The sequence below is a fragment of the Lithobates pipiens genome, unplaced genomic scaffold (assembly GCF_037356315.1).
Source record: "Lithobates pipiens isolate NorthernLeopardFrog02 unplaced genomic scaffold, aLitPip1_a1.2 Scaffold_13, whole genome shotgun sequence".
NCBI lineage: Eukaryota > Metazoa > Chordata > Amphibia > Anura > Ranidae > Lithobates > Lithobates pipiens.
In genome coordinates this window covers 371,682,838-371,699,181 of record NW_027507718.1, presented here as the reverse complement: position 1 = coordinate 371,699,181, position 16,344 = coordinate 371,682,838, and the positions used below count along the sequence as shown (strand labels likewise).

Genomic DNA, 16,344 nt, shown 5'->3' with positions numbered 1-16,344 from the left:
AACTCTGCTGTGTTCCTGCTGCAGTGGTGTTGAAAGTTGCAGTGGTGTTGTGGTTTCATGAACAGCTTTGGTAGATAAAACATGAACGCATGTACAGTATGTATTTGATAAACTAAAGAGAATATTTGTAAAGGGCACTAATCCACAGCACTTGGCCTTTCAATGATCTGACATTAGTAAATAGAAATGCGTTTCCTTGCTGCACTTTGCACATCAACACCCCTATTTATGCTGTCTGATAACATAAGCTTAATTCTGTGTGTGTATATCCTAATTCGTATGGTATGACAAATGCAGGCCTCTAGCAAATATATACATAACCAACAATACACAACAGGCCTCATATCATAAGGAAGTTATTATTTTAGCATTGTACTTTTTATTTTTAGGAAAAAAACTGAAAGTTTTAAGAAATCTGTCTGACATATGGGCAAGGTGTGAAAATAACACTCCCAGAATATTTAATATTTTTTCAATACCTTTGAAATTGTGGTTTTACTTACAGCACAGAACTCTTACTCTTTCTCATTGCCAGTTGCAGAGAGGGACAGATGTCACCCTACACCCATAATAAAAATCAGAGCACAGCTCCCTGTTAGCTAGGATTACAACTGTGACCCGGTATGTGATAGAGATATAAAAATGTCATAGGACTGAGCTGTGATTTATAGAGCAAAAAAAGTTTTAAATACTTATAAAAAATACTTTATTTTACATATTTCAGAACAGAAAAAATGTACAATAGCTTGTAAAGAAATTGTTAAGTACTAGGAAGTATTTGAATATTTCAGAAGATTCGAGGTTTCCTCCAGCCTAAAAAGTAAATGTAAAAAGGCAAGTTAGGTTGTGCACATACTGTACAACAGTGTAAAATGATTTCAATTAATTTCTCATAATAAATACATTTTCTCATGCAGGATAGATTCCAGGTTGCAGTCATAACGCCTATGAATAGGTTTAGGGAGGAAGAAGGGGGGGGGGGGGGTGCTAGGTCAAAGTAATTATGTAGTATCACATGACAGAACATCTTTCCCAACCCCAAAAGCTTACAAGTGTTTTCTTCTTTATATGAAAAGTGGACACTTCTGCTTCTCTTCCTGTCTCTTGGCTGGGACCCAAGAATTAGGAAGGGCAGAAAATGTTGCTAGGCTGCAGACAGCCACAAAAAGACAAAAGAACATTTCATTCATATTTAAAGTAGGTTGCTATCCCCTTGCCAGATGCAACAGAACATAACCTACTGGAGAGGTGTATAGGCTCCAGCAACTCAAAGCAGCAAACTGTTAAATAAAATCTCTGCTTTTATTTAAGAGTTTAAAGCCATTATAGGCAATTCACCCAGCTTATGTGCTTCACTCAGGCATGGTCTTAGTCACAACACAGACATTAGTCCTAAGTAGAGCGAATTGCCCAGGTTATATAAAAACAAACTTTTAACTTATGAAATGGATTTTTGCGGTGCGGATATTTACACACTTGAAGCGGTTGGATACCTGCAGAAAAAAACAAAAACTGTAAGGCAAAAGGAATAATGAGCTAGCATGCACCGCATACTAGCTCCTTATGAAATACTTACCTTTAGTACAAGGCGTCTGTATCTAATCGCGGTCCACACCGAAGGAGATGACATTTTGTCCTCAGCGTCTCTTCCAGGTTCCACGCTCCAGTGCTTGAATGGCCGGAAGAGCGATGAAATCACGCATGTGCGTGGGAGTCTTTAGCCGGGCATTCACAGCGCATGCGTCGCTGACGTCAGCGGCTGCATGCAAAAGTGAATATCTCCTAAACCATATAGGTTTAGGAGATATTTATTTTACCTACAGGTAAGCCTTATTATAGGCTTACAAATTACAAAAAACACTGCGCTATCTCCAGTAAATCAGCCGCTGACACACTAAACGTGGAAATCTTAGTAGGATCAATTATAAAGAAAAGTGCCGCGCTAAATATAATAAATGTTTGTGCAAACACCTACACAAAAATTATAAACTCATATGAATATGGGTGACATCTATAGCAGTTCAATATGTGTATATAAATTACACGTGAAGCAATAATACACTCAAAATAAATCAAAAAAGTCCTTCTATGAACTGTCCGTGGAAAGGATGAACAACAGCCACCCCTTTTTTTCCTTTTACGTGAAAAGTGAATGAAAAGAGTCCATCAAGGAATCCAAAAAAAGTGCACAATACACCATTATGTAATTACCACCACCTGGAACAAATTCAAGGCTTACCAGATGCCTCTGACCCAAACAGGCATATGCCCGAAGGATCGACACAGCTTTGTTATGAATTGATTGAATGGTCTCGTGAGGTATAGACCGGGTTAGTGCAAAAATTCCTCCAAATCAAACACGGATGTCAGACTATCCTCCAATTAGAAGAGCAGACCACACTCCACCAAAAACGATCATACGGGATAGAAAGATGGAACCAACATAACGTAATTCCGTAAAACTCATAATTTTATTTATTAAACAGTATCACACTTACATTCCTGTAGTAGATATAGCGCTTTTGTCAAAATAGTTACAGCAGCGAGGTTCTGCCGACGCGTTTCGTCGCCCTGGACGTCGTTTTGGATTCCTTGATGGTCTCTTTTCATTCACTTTTCACGTAAAAGGAAAAAAAAGGGGTGGCTGTTCATCCTTTCCACGGACAGTTCATAGAAGGACTTTTTTTTATTTATTTTGAGTGTATTATTTCTTCACATGTAATTTATATACACATATTGAACTGCTATAGATGTCACCCATATTCATATATGAGTTTATAATTTTATTATAGGCTTACCTGTAGGTAAAAATTTCGAAAATGGGTATACAACCACTTTAATGTTCTTTCAAAGGAGTTTCAATGAATACTAGTACCATAGACACCAGAATCTTATGTACAGGCATAAACATGCTAATACAACAGATATAAAAAAAAAAAAAAACATAAGTCCTCCAGCACTTGACACAATATAGCTCAATCAGTGGTGCAGGGTAATCAGAGAATAAAACATCCAAAAAGAATCAGTGCAGCTGTTAAAAAAACAATGTAGGAAATAAGACATAAGAAGAGAAACCTGGGGAACAGAGCTCGATGGATAAGATGGTGTAGTAGATAATCATGACAGTCTGAAGTGCCATGGATCAAGAATAAAAGTTTATTGTAAAAACAAATGAAAGAAAAATGATAATTAAAAGCATGCAACAATATCACACTGGATCCTCATGGGCGTGGAGGGGTTAACACCAACCAGGTGATGGGGCATGGAGGTGTCTGAACCATGCAAGATGGATGGAGACCTGTTGTGGAAGTTAGGGAAGGATCCTGGGGACCCGGGACTGGACTGGCGAGTGGTGTAGATGTGACTGCCATCCACGGTGAAATGGTATGCAGGAAAACCAGGCTGAAAGGCCTGGGCTGCAGGCTGGACATGGCTATATGGTTTCACTGGCATCTGATGAGGAAGCGGCCAGTGTGAGAAGCCCAGCTGACAGGTTGTTGTGGCTGGATGACGTGTGGTGCTGGCAGGGGGTGTGGAGAAGGTTGGGTGGTCTGTGGATCTGGTGGAATGCACGCTCTGTTGCCGTGACAACGCATTTCATGAGCATACCAAAGGCCTGCAGCCCAGTTTTCCTGCAGTCCATTTCACTGTGGACAGCAGTGACACCTACACCACCCGCAGATGCTTTCCGGTCCCAATCCCCCAGGATCCTTCCCTTCCTTCTGCACCAGGTCTCCATCCATCTTGCATGGTTCAGAAGCCCACCGTGCCCCATCACCTGGTTGCCCGGGTTGGTGTTAACCCCTCAATGCCCATGGGGATCCAGTGTGGTATCGTTACATGCTTTTAATTATCCTTTGCTTTAATTTGTTTTTATAATAAACTATACTCCATGGTGCTTCAGACTGTCATGAGTGCTGTTCCCCAGATTGCTATGCTAATACAACAGGCCTCCTAGAAGAGGTTTCATATAAGTATGGCACTGTTACAAGAATAGTGGAGGTAAATAGTCTAAATTAAGCATGCAATTGGATTTTTCTAAATAAAAAGAAAGAAAAAAATTCTCTTTATTTTAATTGTTAAAGTTCTTAGATCTTTAGTCAAAAAATGTAAAAACGCAGACAAAAATCAAACAGCAAAATAGTTTGCAGGGGTTGGGGTTTACTAAAACTGGAGCACACAGAATCTGGTGCAGTTGTGCATGGTAACCAGCTTCTAACTCCAGATTGTTCAATTAAAGGCTGAACTCCAGGCAATTTTTTTCAGCCCATGCAGTGGAGCTGAGTTGAGTTGAGTGATATCTTGAGTTGAGAGGTATCTTAATATAGCGCGGTCTTAACCCGAAGGGTCCCGACACACTGCATGTGTTAAGAGCTTGTTTTTGTCTAGGGGTTCAGGTGAAATATACTCACCTAATCCTCCCAGTCCTTTTGGTTCCTGAACAAATGTCTAACTTTCTTCAAAAAGTTTTCGCACTTTTCTTTTTTAAACTCTATTAGAGCCACTTGACCTCTAAACGATTTACCCACCTTCATGAACAGGTAATTTTTTGCTATATGGCACTGTGTAACTTTAACTGACAATTGCGTAGTCATGCAACACTGACATTTGTATTATTTTTTTAACACAAATAGAGCTTTTGGTGGCATTTGATCACCACTGTTTTTTTGGGGGTTTTTTTTGTGCGCTATAAATAAAAAAAAATCTAAAATTTTGAAGAAAAAAAAAAAAACACTTTTACTTTCTGCTATTAAAACCTATCCAATAAAAAAATATAAAAAAAATCAAATTGCATCATAAATTTAGGCCAATATGAATTCTGCTATATATTTTTGGTAAAAAAAATAAGTGTATATTGATTGGTTTGCAGAAAAGTTATAGCATCTACAAACTATATCTACTGGAGTTTTTATTCATTTATTTTTATATTGGTAATGGTAGCGATCAGCGACAAAGCGGGACTGCGATAGTATGGCAGGCAATCTGATCCTGACATTTTTGACACATTGGGGTTGATTTACCAAAGAGAAATCCAATTTGCACTTTGAAGTGCAGCCGCTTTAGATCTGAAATGAGGGGAAGCTCTGCTGATTTTATCATCCAATCGTGAACAAGGAAAAATGTTTTTTTTTTTTCATTTTGTTTGCATGTCCCCCTCAGACTGTACTTCCAAGTGCACTTGCAGTGCAAAATGGATTTGCCTTTAGTAAATAAACCCCAGTGGGAACCAGTGACACCAATTCAGTGATCGCTGCTAAAAATATACACTGTCACTGTACTAATGATACTGGGTGGGATGACGTTAAACATCAAGAGCAATCAAAGGGTTTATAATGTGCCTAACCAGTGTGTGTGTGCGTGTGTGTGTGTGTGTGTGCGCGCGTGTACTGTGAGGTGCTTTCACTAAAAAGGGATGTGCTGGTTTTTATTCCCTGCTCTGCAGGAAGCCAAAAATGGACACATCAACGCTGACAGGACAGAGATCTGTATTATTTACGTTAACAGAGGTCTGTCCAGTCTTCCTCCTCACTGATCAGAGGGTGCTGGCGGGCAATCATTGGCTGGCACCCGCTGATTGGGATGTGCTGTAACTAATCACAACACAGCTGGTGCGTGTGCGTCCGCTACCCGGAGGTGCCAGATCACGTACTAGATATATGATCCGGCACAGGAGAGCCGCTCTGCCGCTGTACTGCTACGTGAGGCAGTCATCAGGCGGTTACATATAAAAAGTGGGGAGGCTTTTTGAAGACCCTTCATATATTATGTATATCTAAAACTACTACTGCAAATCATGAGAAGTCTTTGAATGTATGAACAGGCAACTTACATTTTAGCTAATCGATCTATTCTCTGTTTTGTTGGCTCCTGTTAAGGGATACAATAAGGTTAGTTGTTTAAAGTATGCATAAAAAAAAAAAAAAAAAAAAATGTATGACAAAGACTAAACAGTAGGCAAAAGGCTTGGGAGTAAGTCAAGAAACACATAAAAAAGCTTACACAGTTGAACACAGGACACAAAAAGTTTAAATTAATTTTTTTTCTTCGATAGCCACAAAGGATATAAATCCAGTTTGTAAGCACCAAATGCCTTTGAATATCCAGCTATTACTTTGTAGGGACATCATTACTGTGCTGAACATTGCCTAAGCAAAGCTACAGGATGAATCCAACAGGTCCATGTGCTACAGGCTGCCCGCAGAAAATTACAGCACTAATTAGCTGCTGGATCCCTTTTACACAGGCGGCAAAAGGGGTCAGCACCCTCCCCAGGCTCTCTCAACCCCCTTCCCTTTATTTAGCCCTTGGGGCACTATTCCACCAACTGACACCAATCATAGGGCACCATTCTCCCTATTGACACCATCAATGGGGCACTGTTCCTCCCAATTAAACCAATGATGGTTCACTCATGCCAGGGCATTTTCTACTCCCACTGGCCACAGCCCCCTCCTCCCCCCAAAAAAAGCCTAAAGGACCGTTACCTGGCCCCTTGCTTAGTAAGTTTGGAGACCACTGGTCTAAGCAATCGGAAAAAATGAATATGTAGTCACTTCTGGTTTTGCCAGGATGTAAAGCATTGGATCAAACCAATCTTTGTTTTATCGGATGCTTTTAAAATGCAGAGGAGAAAGGAGAATAGACCCAAAATCTCTCAGTTAAAAAGGACCGGTCACTGCCCATGCCATCAAAACGGATGCTGTTCCCTTGTGATAGCAATAAAGTTGATAACAAAAAGAAAGAACAGCATTTAAGGTCGCCCCCCTCTGGTTACACGCAATGGAAAACGCATGCATCAGTCCTGCACGAATGTAAACAGCAATCACACCAGACCTCTTGTGTAAATATAAAGTGGTAACCTGTGTTACCTATAGATAACTTAATGTACTGTATTTTGTTGCTGTTCCACAGGCGTGTGCAATTTTACAGCATGACATGTTTGCCATTTTTTCACTCACCGTAACATCTATATTTTACCCAAAATTTGGGTATTATATTCTGTTTATGTGCATTAAAATTCATTAAAAGTGTATTTAAAAACAAATTTCTGTACAAATACCGCGTGACAAGAAACTGCAGTATAGGCCTGGTCTTAAAGTGGTTAAACAAACTGCTGCAGATATAAAGAGAAAGCACCTAGATTGTCTGCATATACCTGTGGCAACTTTAAAAAGCCTTCAGATACGAGCAAACAGTGAGCCATTACGACAGACTAACCCACAGCTCTTCCTCCTGATGGCAAATCTTGCAAACCCCTTTGTACCTCTTACACATTCCAACTGCCCGGTGACTTGCAAACTCCAAGCTCTGGTATTTTTATCATATGTACAGGCTGTTTTAAGCTGCTGTTCTAGGTCCCGGCACCATATATCTGCATCACCTTTTTTTGTTTGAGAGACTGTTTAAAACAACTGGCAGGTTTGCTTTAAAGCATAAAAACACTTAGTGAAATAATCTCTTTCTTAATTACCAAGCACTATCTTCCTGAAGGACTTAAGTAAAATAGAATTTTTGTACATAATGAAAATAAAATTTCTCTCAGTCTATTGGGAGATACAGCTATTGTTTGAACATCAACCATGTATATATTGTCTCCAGTGCCAAAACAGTGGCAGTGGAAACTGAACGACACGTTGATCCAAACACCCGAGGTGGTGGACGAGGTCTCAATGCAACTGAGGATTTTTTTTTCCTCTAATGCTGACACAGGCAGCGACCCCCTGGTGGTGTGGGAGGCCCATAAGTGCACCATCAGAGGGATTCTAATAAAAATTGGCACTCGCCTCAAGAAGGCGAGAGCTCAACAAACCATAGACCTCCTGGGGAAATTAGAACCTTGGAATCCCTTCACAAGCAGTCACTAGCCACTCAGGCGTTACAGGAATTAACAACTGAGAAATCAGCTCAAATCATTGGCCTTGGACAAGGCTAAGGCAGTTATAGCTAAATGCAGATGTTCATTCTACAAACATAGCAACAAGTGCGGTAAGATATTAGCACGGGCCCTGAAAGTGCAACAAGCACAAGCCTTCATCCCGGAACTTATGAGGGAGGGTGGATCTAAAGCTCTTACAAGAAGTTCTGCGACATTTTGACGCCACATTACCTGGCGGCTTATAAGGAGGCTGGGGAGGGGGCGACCCCTCCAGCGGACTCGTTGCGAGCCTATATCTAGGTTATACCCAAGGAGGGAAAGGACCCCATACTGTGCCAAAATTATAGGCCGATCTCTCTCCTCAACGTGGACCTAAATTTTTTTACTAAGGCCATAGCAATGCGGATGTCCCCGTGGATTCTCTCGCTTGTCCACTCAGATCAGGTCGGATTTGTGCCCTCAAGGGAGGCGAGGGACAATACCACTAAAGCAATTAATCTTATTCATGCCGCCCAACGCTGCTACTGTCGATTGAGGCAGAAAAGGCATTCAACAGAGTACACTGGCCCTTTCTGGTAGAGACCCTTAGACATGTAGGCCTAGGGAGGAGAATGATGAATTGGATTCAGGCTATTTACTCCATGGACCATCGGCCCAAGTAAAAGTCAACGGCCAGCTGTCTTCCCCTTTCAATATAGCCAATGGTACGAGGCAAGGCTGCCCGCTGTCCCCACTGATATTTATCCTCTCCCTGGAGCCCTTCCTCCGCACAGTGAGAGACAATCCTAACATATCGGGATTCCATGTAAACTACTCCCTATCCCCTAAAATGGCAGCCTTTGCTGATGACTTACTGTTTTTCATTTCCAATCCCCTAGTATCGATGCCAAACTTACTATCGGAACTGGAGAAATATGGAGGCGCTATCCTTCTTTAAAAGGTCAACTTCCAGAAGTCAGAGGCACTGGGGATCTCGATACCACCCTCCCTATGTGTCCTGCTGCAAGCAGATTTCCCCTTCAAATGGGCGAGCTCCCATATTAAATATCTAGGGATCCGCCTCCCCACCAAGGTAGAAGACATCTTGTCCCTGAGTTTCCCCTCCCTGCTGGCAGACATTAAAAAGGACCTGCAGAGGTGGCAGACAGGTCTGTTCTCATGGTTTGGGAGATGTAGTATAATCAAAAAGAACATCATGCCCCGGCTGCTATACCACCTGCAGGCCCTCCTGGTTAGGGTCCCAAACTCTTTTCTATGAAAAGTAACCCTAACACTGAATGTGTTCATTTGGGCAGGGAAACCCCCGCGATTAGCCCAGTCCATCTTAAGCTTACCAAAAGCATTAGGGGGAATGGCCCTACCGGACGTGGCACTGTACCACAAGGCCTGTCATCTGACAAGGGTTTTTCGACTGGTGTCAACACGGGACACTAAAACAATGGATACAAATAGAGCAGCACCTGGTTGGTATAGACTTGGAGGTATTGCCTTGGTGCCATAAAGGCCTGTCAGAGCGGGTAATGAAACATTCTGCGGTAGGAGAGACGTGGCGACTGGTTCAAAAATCTTTCAGCACACACTCTATTGCACCCAACCCCTCGCCAATGACACCTATAGTAAGAAAAACCCAGATTTCCCACCGGGAATGAGGGACGCCAGATTCCAGGTCCTGAAAAGGTATGGACAGACACCAACTGTGCCATTTCACCAGAAATGGACAGTGGATGACCAGAGAAAACATACTGGAGGATCCTCTCTTGGTTAGCCTCCCATTCTGGCAAAAAGTCCAACTTTACCACTTTATCAAGTGTCAGTCCTCTCCCAGGCAGTTCCTAAGACCCCTGACACCCTTCGAGCTCTTATGCTCAGAGCAAGAGCCAATATGCCACACAACTTAATTAGCATATCAACTGCTGATCTCTCCCCCCAAGGGATCCAGACCTCCCTGTATAGCTAGTTGGGAAAGGGATCTGGGAATGCAGTTCACCGAGAAGCAGGATGAGAGAATACTACTCTTCACATCTAAAACATCCATCAGTGCCAACCACCAAGAAGCAGGATTCAAAGTCCTGTCACAATGGTATTATACCCCAGTTTGACTGCGCAGGATGTTCCCCCGGTGCTTGGACTTATGCTGGAGGTGTGGGGAGGAGGCGTGCACCCTTCTCCACATCTTTTGGTCGTGCAGGCTACTTACCCCTTTCTGGACGGAGGTACACCATATTATTCAGATGTTCACGGACCGGAGCTTGCCCAGGACCCCCCGAGTTTTTCCTAATTCGCCACCACGACATACCAAGTAAAGCCTACCGGCAGTCCATTGTTCCCCTACTGGTTACAGCGGCAAAAAGTTGCATTTCCCTCTTCTGGAAGAGGAAGGAGCCTCCGGGGGTGGCACTATATTTGAGGAGGTCAGCGGAGATATATAGAATGGAAGACCTGGTGGCCACGATAGGGGTCTCAGAACAGTTTCTCAAGAAGTGGTTCTATTGGCTCAAATTTTTCTATTCAGAAGAATACGCAAGGCTGATGGCCGAAATGTAAAGGGGCGAAGTTGCCCGATACAATTGCAGAGCAACCGAGGATGGGTCTGGGAGGAATACATGTTAAAAATAAGGTTAGACTTTTACACAGGAGAAGAAAAAATGTCTGTCGGCCTAGGAAACACGCAATATACGGGAGGCATACGGGTAGTAGGGGTGGTTATCCTGGGTTGATCTACAGTTTTTTGGTTCAGTATAACCTAAGTGAATAATGTCAGGTGTCCCTTAACGGACAAAAAAAAAAAAAAAAGGATGTTTTCCACCATGCTAGATGTTTGTTGTAATTTGCAGCACAGTTTTCTACAATTATTATTACTATACACCGCACATTGGACTAAAACATTCATGGTATCAGGGACCAATCTACATTGTTGGGGGGATCAAGTACATACCTGGTACAGAGGTAAAATTAACCACTGACAATACAAAATTTCACATGACAGATTAGCCACAAGGTTGTATAGTCTCCTTTAGACTTAAAACATTATGCTCACATTTCTGTACACTGTTCATTAGTGTCAATAACCGTTATATCAGCACAACTCAGAAAACATTTATATATGGTAATGCTTACTTGTTCTTTTGACCTCGGAATGGAATTCACTGATTCATTGCCCAGTTTGACTTACCTTTAAGTCTTCTGTCAAGCAGCTAAAATTGATGTCATTGGTTATGGGAGATGTGTCTGCAGATAGCAGGGAATTGTATCCAGACGACTGACGATTGCTTTCTGGTATATTTACCTTGGTGTGAAAATCTGCGAAGAGATGTTAATTTAAAATAACCTGTCTGTTTACCGTGTCACCAATCAAACAACTTGATTTACTGTATTCAGAATGTACATGCAATGTTTACATGAAATGCTACTGTTACTGGTCTGTGTGGAGCATTCTAAGCAATTCTTAGTGTTAAATTATAGACACAGAGCAGTAGCAAGTAACCCAGACAACATGAAATCTAAACCTTGCACTTAAGAATGTGCTGCAGATCACAGTGAAGATAAGGAAACCGCTAACACTATTAATAGATAAAAAGTAGACCAGTGTTAGTTTAAAACTGTGACATATTATTTTTACATAATAAAACACTTCAAGACATTTTAAACACTTGTTAACAAAACTAATATAACATTAATAGGTTATTAAAATCATATGGTTGTACAAAAATTGAAAGTTCCTTTTATAAGAGATGCTATTTAACAATCTTGTCACTAGATGGCAGTAGAGCTGCATTCTGCCAGTAATAGAGTAACAAGAGCTATTAACACACAACAAAGATGTACTGTAAAATCAATGGGAACACTGATATGATTTTATTTTCCATTTTTAAAGTATTGCAAACGTCATTGTGCAACACAATCTGACTTTGATTTCACTAAGAAGCTCAGAAATCTGAAAAATAAATCGGTGTTGTGTTCTCGGTTATCCTTTTCTCAGCATGCACTGTCACATCCAATGAAATACATGTATTTTAGGAGGAGCAAAGTGATTATTCCAAAGAATCCTAAATGCCTGCAGTTCTGAGAAGGATCCTGGATCAAAAGCATAAGCAACTGCAAACACAAAAAACTATATATTTGTGTGTACCATTCATAAGAACCCCTCATTATTACATTTTTGGTTTTATGTAGATTTTAAATAAACAATAATGAAATGTAATAATATGCAATACATTCCCCACAAGAATAGAAGTTGCATAGTGGTTTTCCTGAGAGACATATCACTTGATATTAATTACTGGCCTAAACATCAAAAATGTAACTTTGTTCCCAAGGAAATGCAGATTTAGCCTGCTTGTGTTTTTGCTGTGTTTCCAGTGCGTTTCTGGTGTTTTTCCTGGGTGCCTATTACCCAGCATACACCTGTGAAACTTAGACATGCGACTCTAAAAACACAATGCAGGTGCGCTTTTTTATTCATTTTAGCGGTGACCTGCCTTGCAGCATGCTGTACTTTTCAAAATGCACTGCGCCCGCAGCACAGTAGTGTGAAGAGGATTTAAAGGGATCGCGTTTTTAGAATGGTAAAAATGCGTCAGTTTGAAAGTAGCCTAAAGTACAAGATTACTTTTAGTGCCTTTAAATAATTGCCACCCCCACCCTAGTGCTGCCTACTCTGTTAAACACTGGTCTTCCTCCATTTCAGTAATCTTCTGCCCTGGCCAACACTATGCAGTCTTTCTCCTGAAAAAGTAATCGGTGACGCCTTTTCCAAGTGCCGCTGCCCCATTTCCTTCTGGCGAGCTGTACTCCTTCTATGTGGATAATTGCAGCAGGGCCGCACAGTGAAGATTGCTGGAATGGGGGGGGGGGGGGGAGAGATACGTATTTAACCTAGCAGGCTGCACTCAAGGAGGCAGGGGCAATTAGGTAAAGTTCAAGTAAAACATACAGATACATAGAAACACACAATACAATCCCATTTACTTACACTTCATTTACAAGACACTTACCTGAAGAAATCTCATTTGTTATCCTGCTGGATGTACGTTCTTCACTAATAGAAGCAAATTCTGCTGTCAAATCTTTCTGAAAACAGAAAACATTATGTTTAATGAATACAATATTATTAGAATTTAATTCAGCTGCAAAGTCAGGAGGAATATTTTATGTGTAGTATTAGCTTTATGCTTCCAAGAGAAATATTTAAAGTGGAACTCCGAGATAAATAAAAGAGGCATGTGTATTCTTACTTATAGATGTTGGGAGTTTAATAAGACCCGTGGCCACTCATTAAAATTAGAAGAAAGGGTTTAACCTTAAACTACGTAGAGGGTTCTTTACTGTATGAGCGCCAAGGATGTAGAATTCCCTTCCACAGGCAGTGATCTCAGCGGGGAGCATCGATAGTTTCAAGAAACTATTAGATAAGCACCTGAACGACCACAACATACAGGGATATACAATGTAATACTGACATATAATCACACACATAGGTAGGACTTGATGGACTTGTGTCTTTTTCGACCTCACCTACTATATGTTCGTGCTTTGTTTATTTCTTACAGATCGGTCCAGAAATCAAGTGTGAGACTTTGTCTATGTGATGAAGCTTTCCGCAATCAAGATTGGTCACTGTTCTTCTTTCTATGTGTGGGGTGAATGGTCTTGTACTATGCCCTACTCCTCCCACAGCTCTGCTCTCTGCATAAGTGGAGTACAGCGATTAGGTCACCACTACTTTTTTTATATACTATCTGGGTTTGCAAAAGCATTTAATGCCCACAACATTGATTTATGTCTTCGTAGCCATCAGGAATAGAATTCAATAAAAGTGTTTGTGTCCAGAGTGTAGCTCTAAAGTTCAACTTCAATAAGCTTTAAAATAGCTTACTTTCCCTACATGTTAAGAATCTAATGATCATTTAGTCTAGGGACATGTAATAGAAGGGACTACTGCTTGCCTTACTTCTCAGTCCACTGACTTCTCCAATGCTGGTTCTGGTACGGACTACTAGTTACATGAAGATGTTCCTCTTGTCCGGGTCATGTGGCTGCACCCTCCAAGGTCGTCACATACAATGCAGGACCATAGGCTAATGCTAGTCTTACATTGTATGTGATGACGCTGAGGGGGCACCCGCATTAAAGGTCTGGAGTCAAAGTGAAGATTGCCAGTTTTCATGGGACTGACAAATAAGGCAAAATATTCCTCTGGATTACCGTAGGCCAGTTTACCATCCTTCAGGCTCTCTGGGGGCCAGAATGTGGCCAGTGTAAGTAGAAAATGTTTGGCTTCAACGGGAGCATACAATGCTTCATCAATGGTATTAGTGGGAGCAATAGAGTGAATTGTTGGTATCAAGGAAAGGAATAGTGCCCTATCATTGGTGTCAGTGGAAAGAATGGTGCTCCACTGTTGGTGTCAGTCTGAGGATTAGTCCCACGTATTAGGAGAGGGAATAGTGCCCCATCATTGGTGTCAGTGGAGGGAATGGTGTCCCATTTTGGTGTCCAAGGGCCGGTTAAAGGAAAGCAAAGGGCCCCCGATGCCCCAGTTTGGAAGCCACTGCATTAGACTAAACAAGCATTAAAACCACAATCATATGAGGAAAGGGATGCTGGTACTGCATTTTACATAATGGCTTCAATGGCCCATCTACATTCCTGAACTACATTAGTGTCTTCATTTTTGGACTGGAAATAGATTCTTCTGTGTATTTTTTTCTACATTTAATGCTAATGACAACACTTCCCATGCGTTCCACCTTTCCTAGCATGAAAGAGTAATGCAATGCTTGATCTATAGGTAAAATCTGAAAAAATGTTTACAGAACACACACAAATTACTTATCCCTTATAACACAACTAAGTCTGGAATGTAAGGACTCATCTGCCTTTACATTTAAATACACATTGATGCCTGTACACTAGCTAGCCATTGTTTTAATGGTTCTAGTTCACATCTGTGAAATGTGTTGACTTGCATGTACCACACTAGGAAAGGTGTGATGGAAACCCTCTGTCATGCATTAACAGTTTACATTTTAGAAACTTAAAAATGTCTCAAACCAAACAGTGGGTACTTCCCTTTAGTATAACCTGTAATTTATTAAATACACTAAAAAGCGGATTTGTTAAAGACAATATTTTTTGTTTACTTGAACATGGTTTGACATACAGTCATAATACGATTGCCCACTGGAAAAGGCCTCTGTGCAAATCAAAACCATGCTCAGATAAGGCATACATTTGTAGAGTGGGTCGGGAGAGCCCAAAATCAGATATACCACAGGATGGCAAAATAATGGTTGATCTCAGGGAAATTTTCTAACCTTTCCAATCTCTTTTACCCCCAAAATGTAAAGTCAGCTGGAAAAATGACTTGATCAGACAATGACGATGTCATTACATATTTTTTTATTTTATTTTGCAGACCTTTTTTGAGTGTATCAATCGGTCTGTTTCTAGAAGAAGAACACGACTGAGAAGGTTGTTCCAGTCACTCTCATCGATGACCAATTTCCCTTTCATACTATTCTCCAATGTCTGCAGTCTCTCTTCCATCCAATTAAGTCGTGTGAGTTTCTCCTGACATTCAGTAAGCTGTGCCTTCAGAAAATCTATCTGTGCATCCTTTGTTACCTACAAGAAAACAACTGATATTACATTTCAGACTAGTTTATATCATGTAAAAGGAAATACTATGCAGTTTAAAAGCCATCTCCACCTATGATTTTCTGCCTAATTAAAGTGGAAGTTCACCCAAAACCTAACTAACTCTAAACCTACTGGCAGCCACATTCTAAAAACAAATCTATCTAGCTATGTAAAGAAGAAATTGTTATACATACCTTTTCTGAAGTAGATCCAGTCCGGTCTCCAGCAGCGGCTAATGTGTGCAGGAGAGAACCGACAAATGCCTGGGAAATGACGTCACCCATTGACTTACTGGGGCTTCCATTGTTGGCTGCCTTTCCTGCATACTCCCACACACTGACAGCTCAGTGTGGGACAGGACCAGAGCTGCTGCAGAACAGGTAAATATCTGGACTTTTTCTTTCTCGTTTTTTTTTATAAGCAGAGAGGGAACGTCCCCCCACCATCTTCCATGGTTTTCTTGGGCTCTCCTGTCCCAACAGGGAACCCGAGAATAGAACCGGTGGTTCAGCCAGCTGACCATAGAGTTGATCAGAGACCAGAAAGGCTCCAATCATCTCTATGGCCTAAGAAACCAGAAGCTACAAGCATGTCATGACTTAGATTTTGCCGGATATAAACAGCGCCATTGGGAAAACATTTTGTCACAACGATCGTGGTGTGGTTAGATGCTTTGGGGGAAGAAGAGTCCCCTATTCTCACGCGCAAAGGCGAATGCAAGCGTCGGTCTGGTGCCATATGTAAACAGCAATTGCACCATGCATGTGAGGCATCACAGCAAAGGTCAGATCAAGGGCAGTAATTTTAGCAGTATACCTCCTCTGTAG

At 41.3% G+C, this 16,344-nt stretch overlaps 1 protein-coding gene across 4 annotated transcripts in view; it reads right to left on the bottom strand.

Annotated features, from left to right (window-relative positions):
* Positions 1-697: 697 nt before the first annotated feature.
* The window catches only part of CEP44 (centrosomal protein 44), a 63,630-nt gene continuing 47,983 nt past the window's right edge, over positions 698-16,344 (bottom strand). For 3 of the 4 annotated variants that reach the window (XM_077477218.1, XM_077477219.1, XM_077477220.1), the window contains exons 7-11: positions 15,296-15,502; positions 12,871-12,946; positions 11,049-11,176; positions 5,831-5,868; positions 698-813 (exon numbers count right to left, since the gene is read on the bottom strand). In XM_077477218.1, the coding sequence (XP_077333344.1) occupies positions 768-813; positions 5,831-5,868; positions 11,049-11,176; positions 12,871-12,946; positions 15,296-15,502 (495 nt within the window). In that variant the 3' untranslated portion in view covers positions 698-767. The remainder of the gene's footprint in view (positions 814-5,830; positions 5,869-11,048; positions 11,177-12,870; positions 12,947-15,295; positions 15,503-16,344) is intronic. The other variant, XM_077477221.1, reaches the window with a different exon arrangement.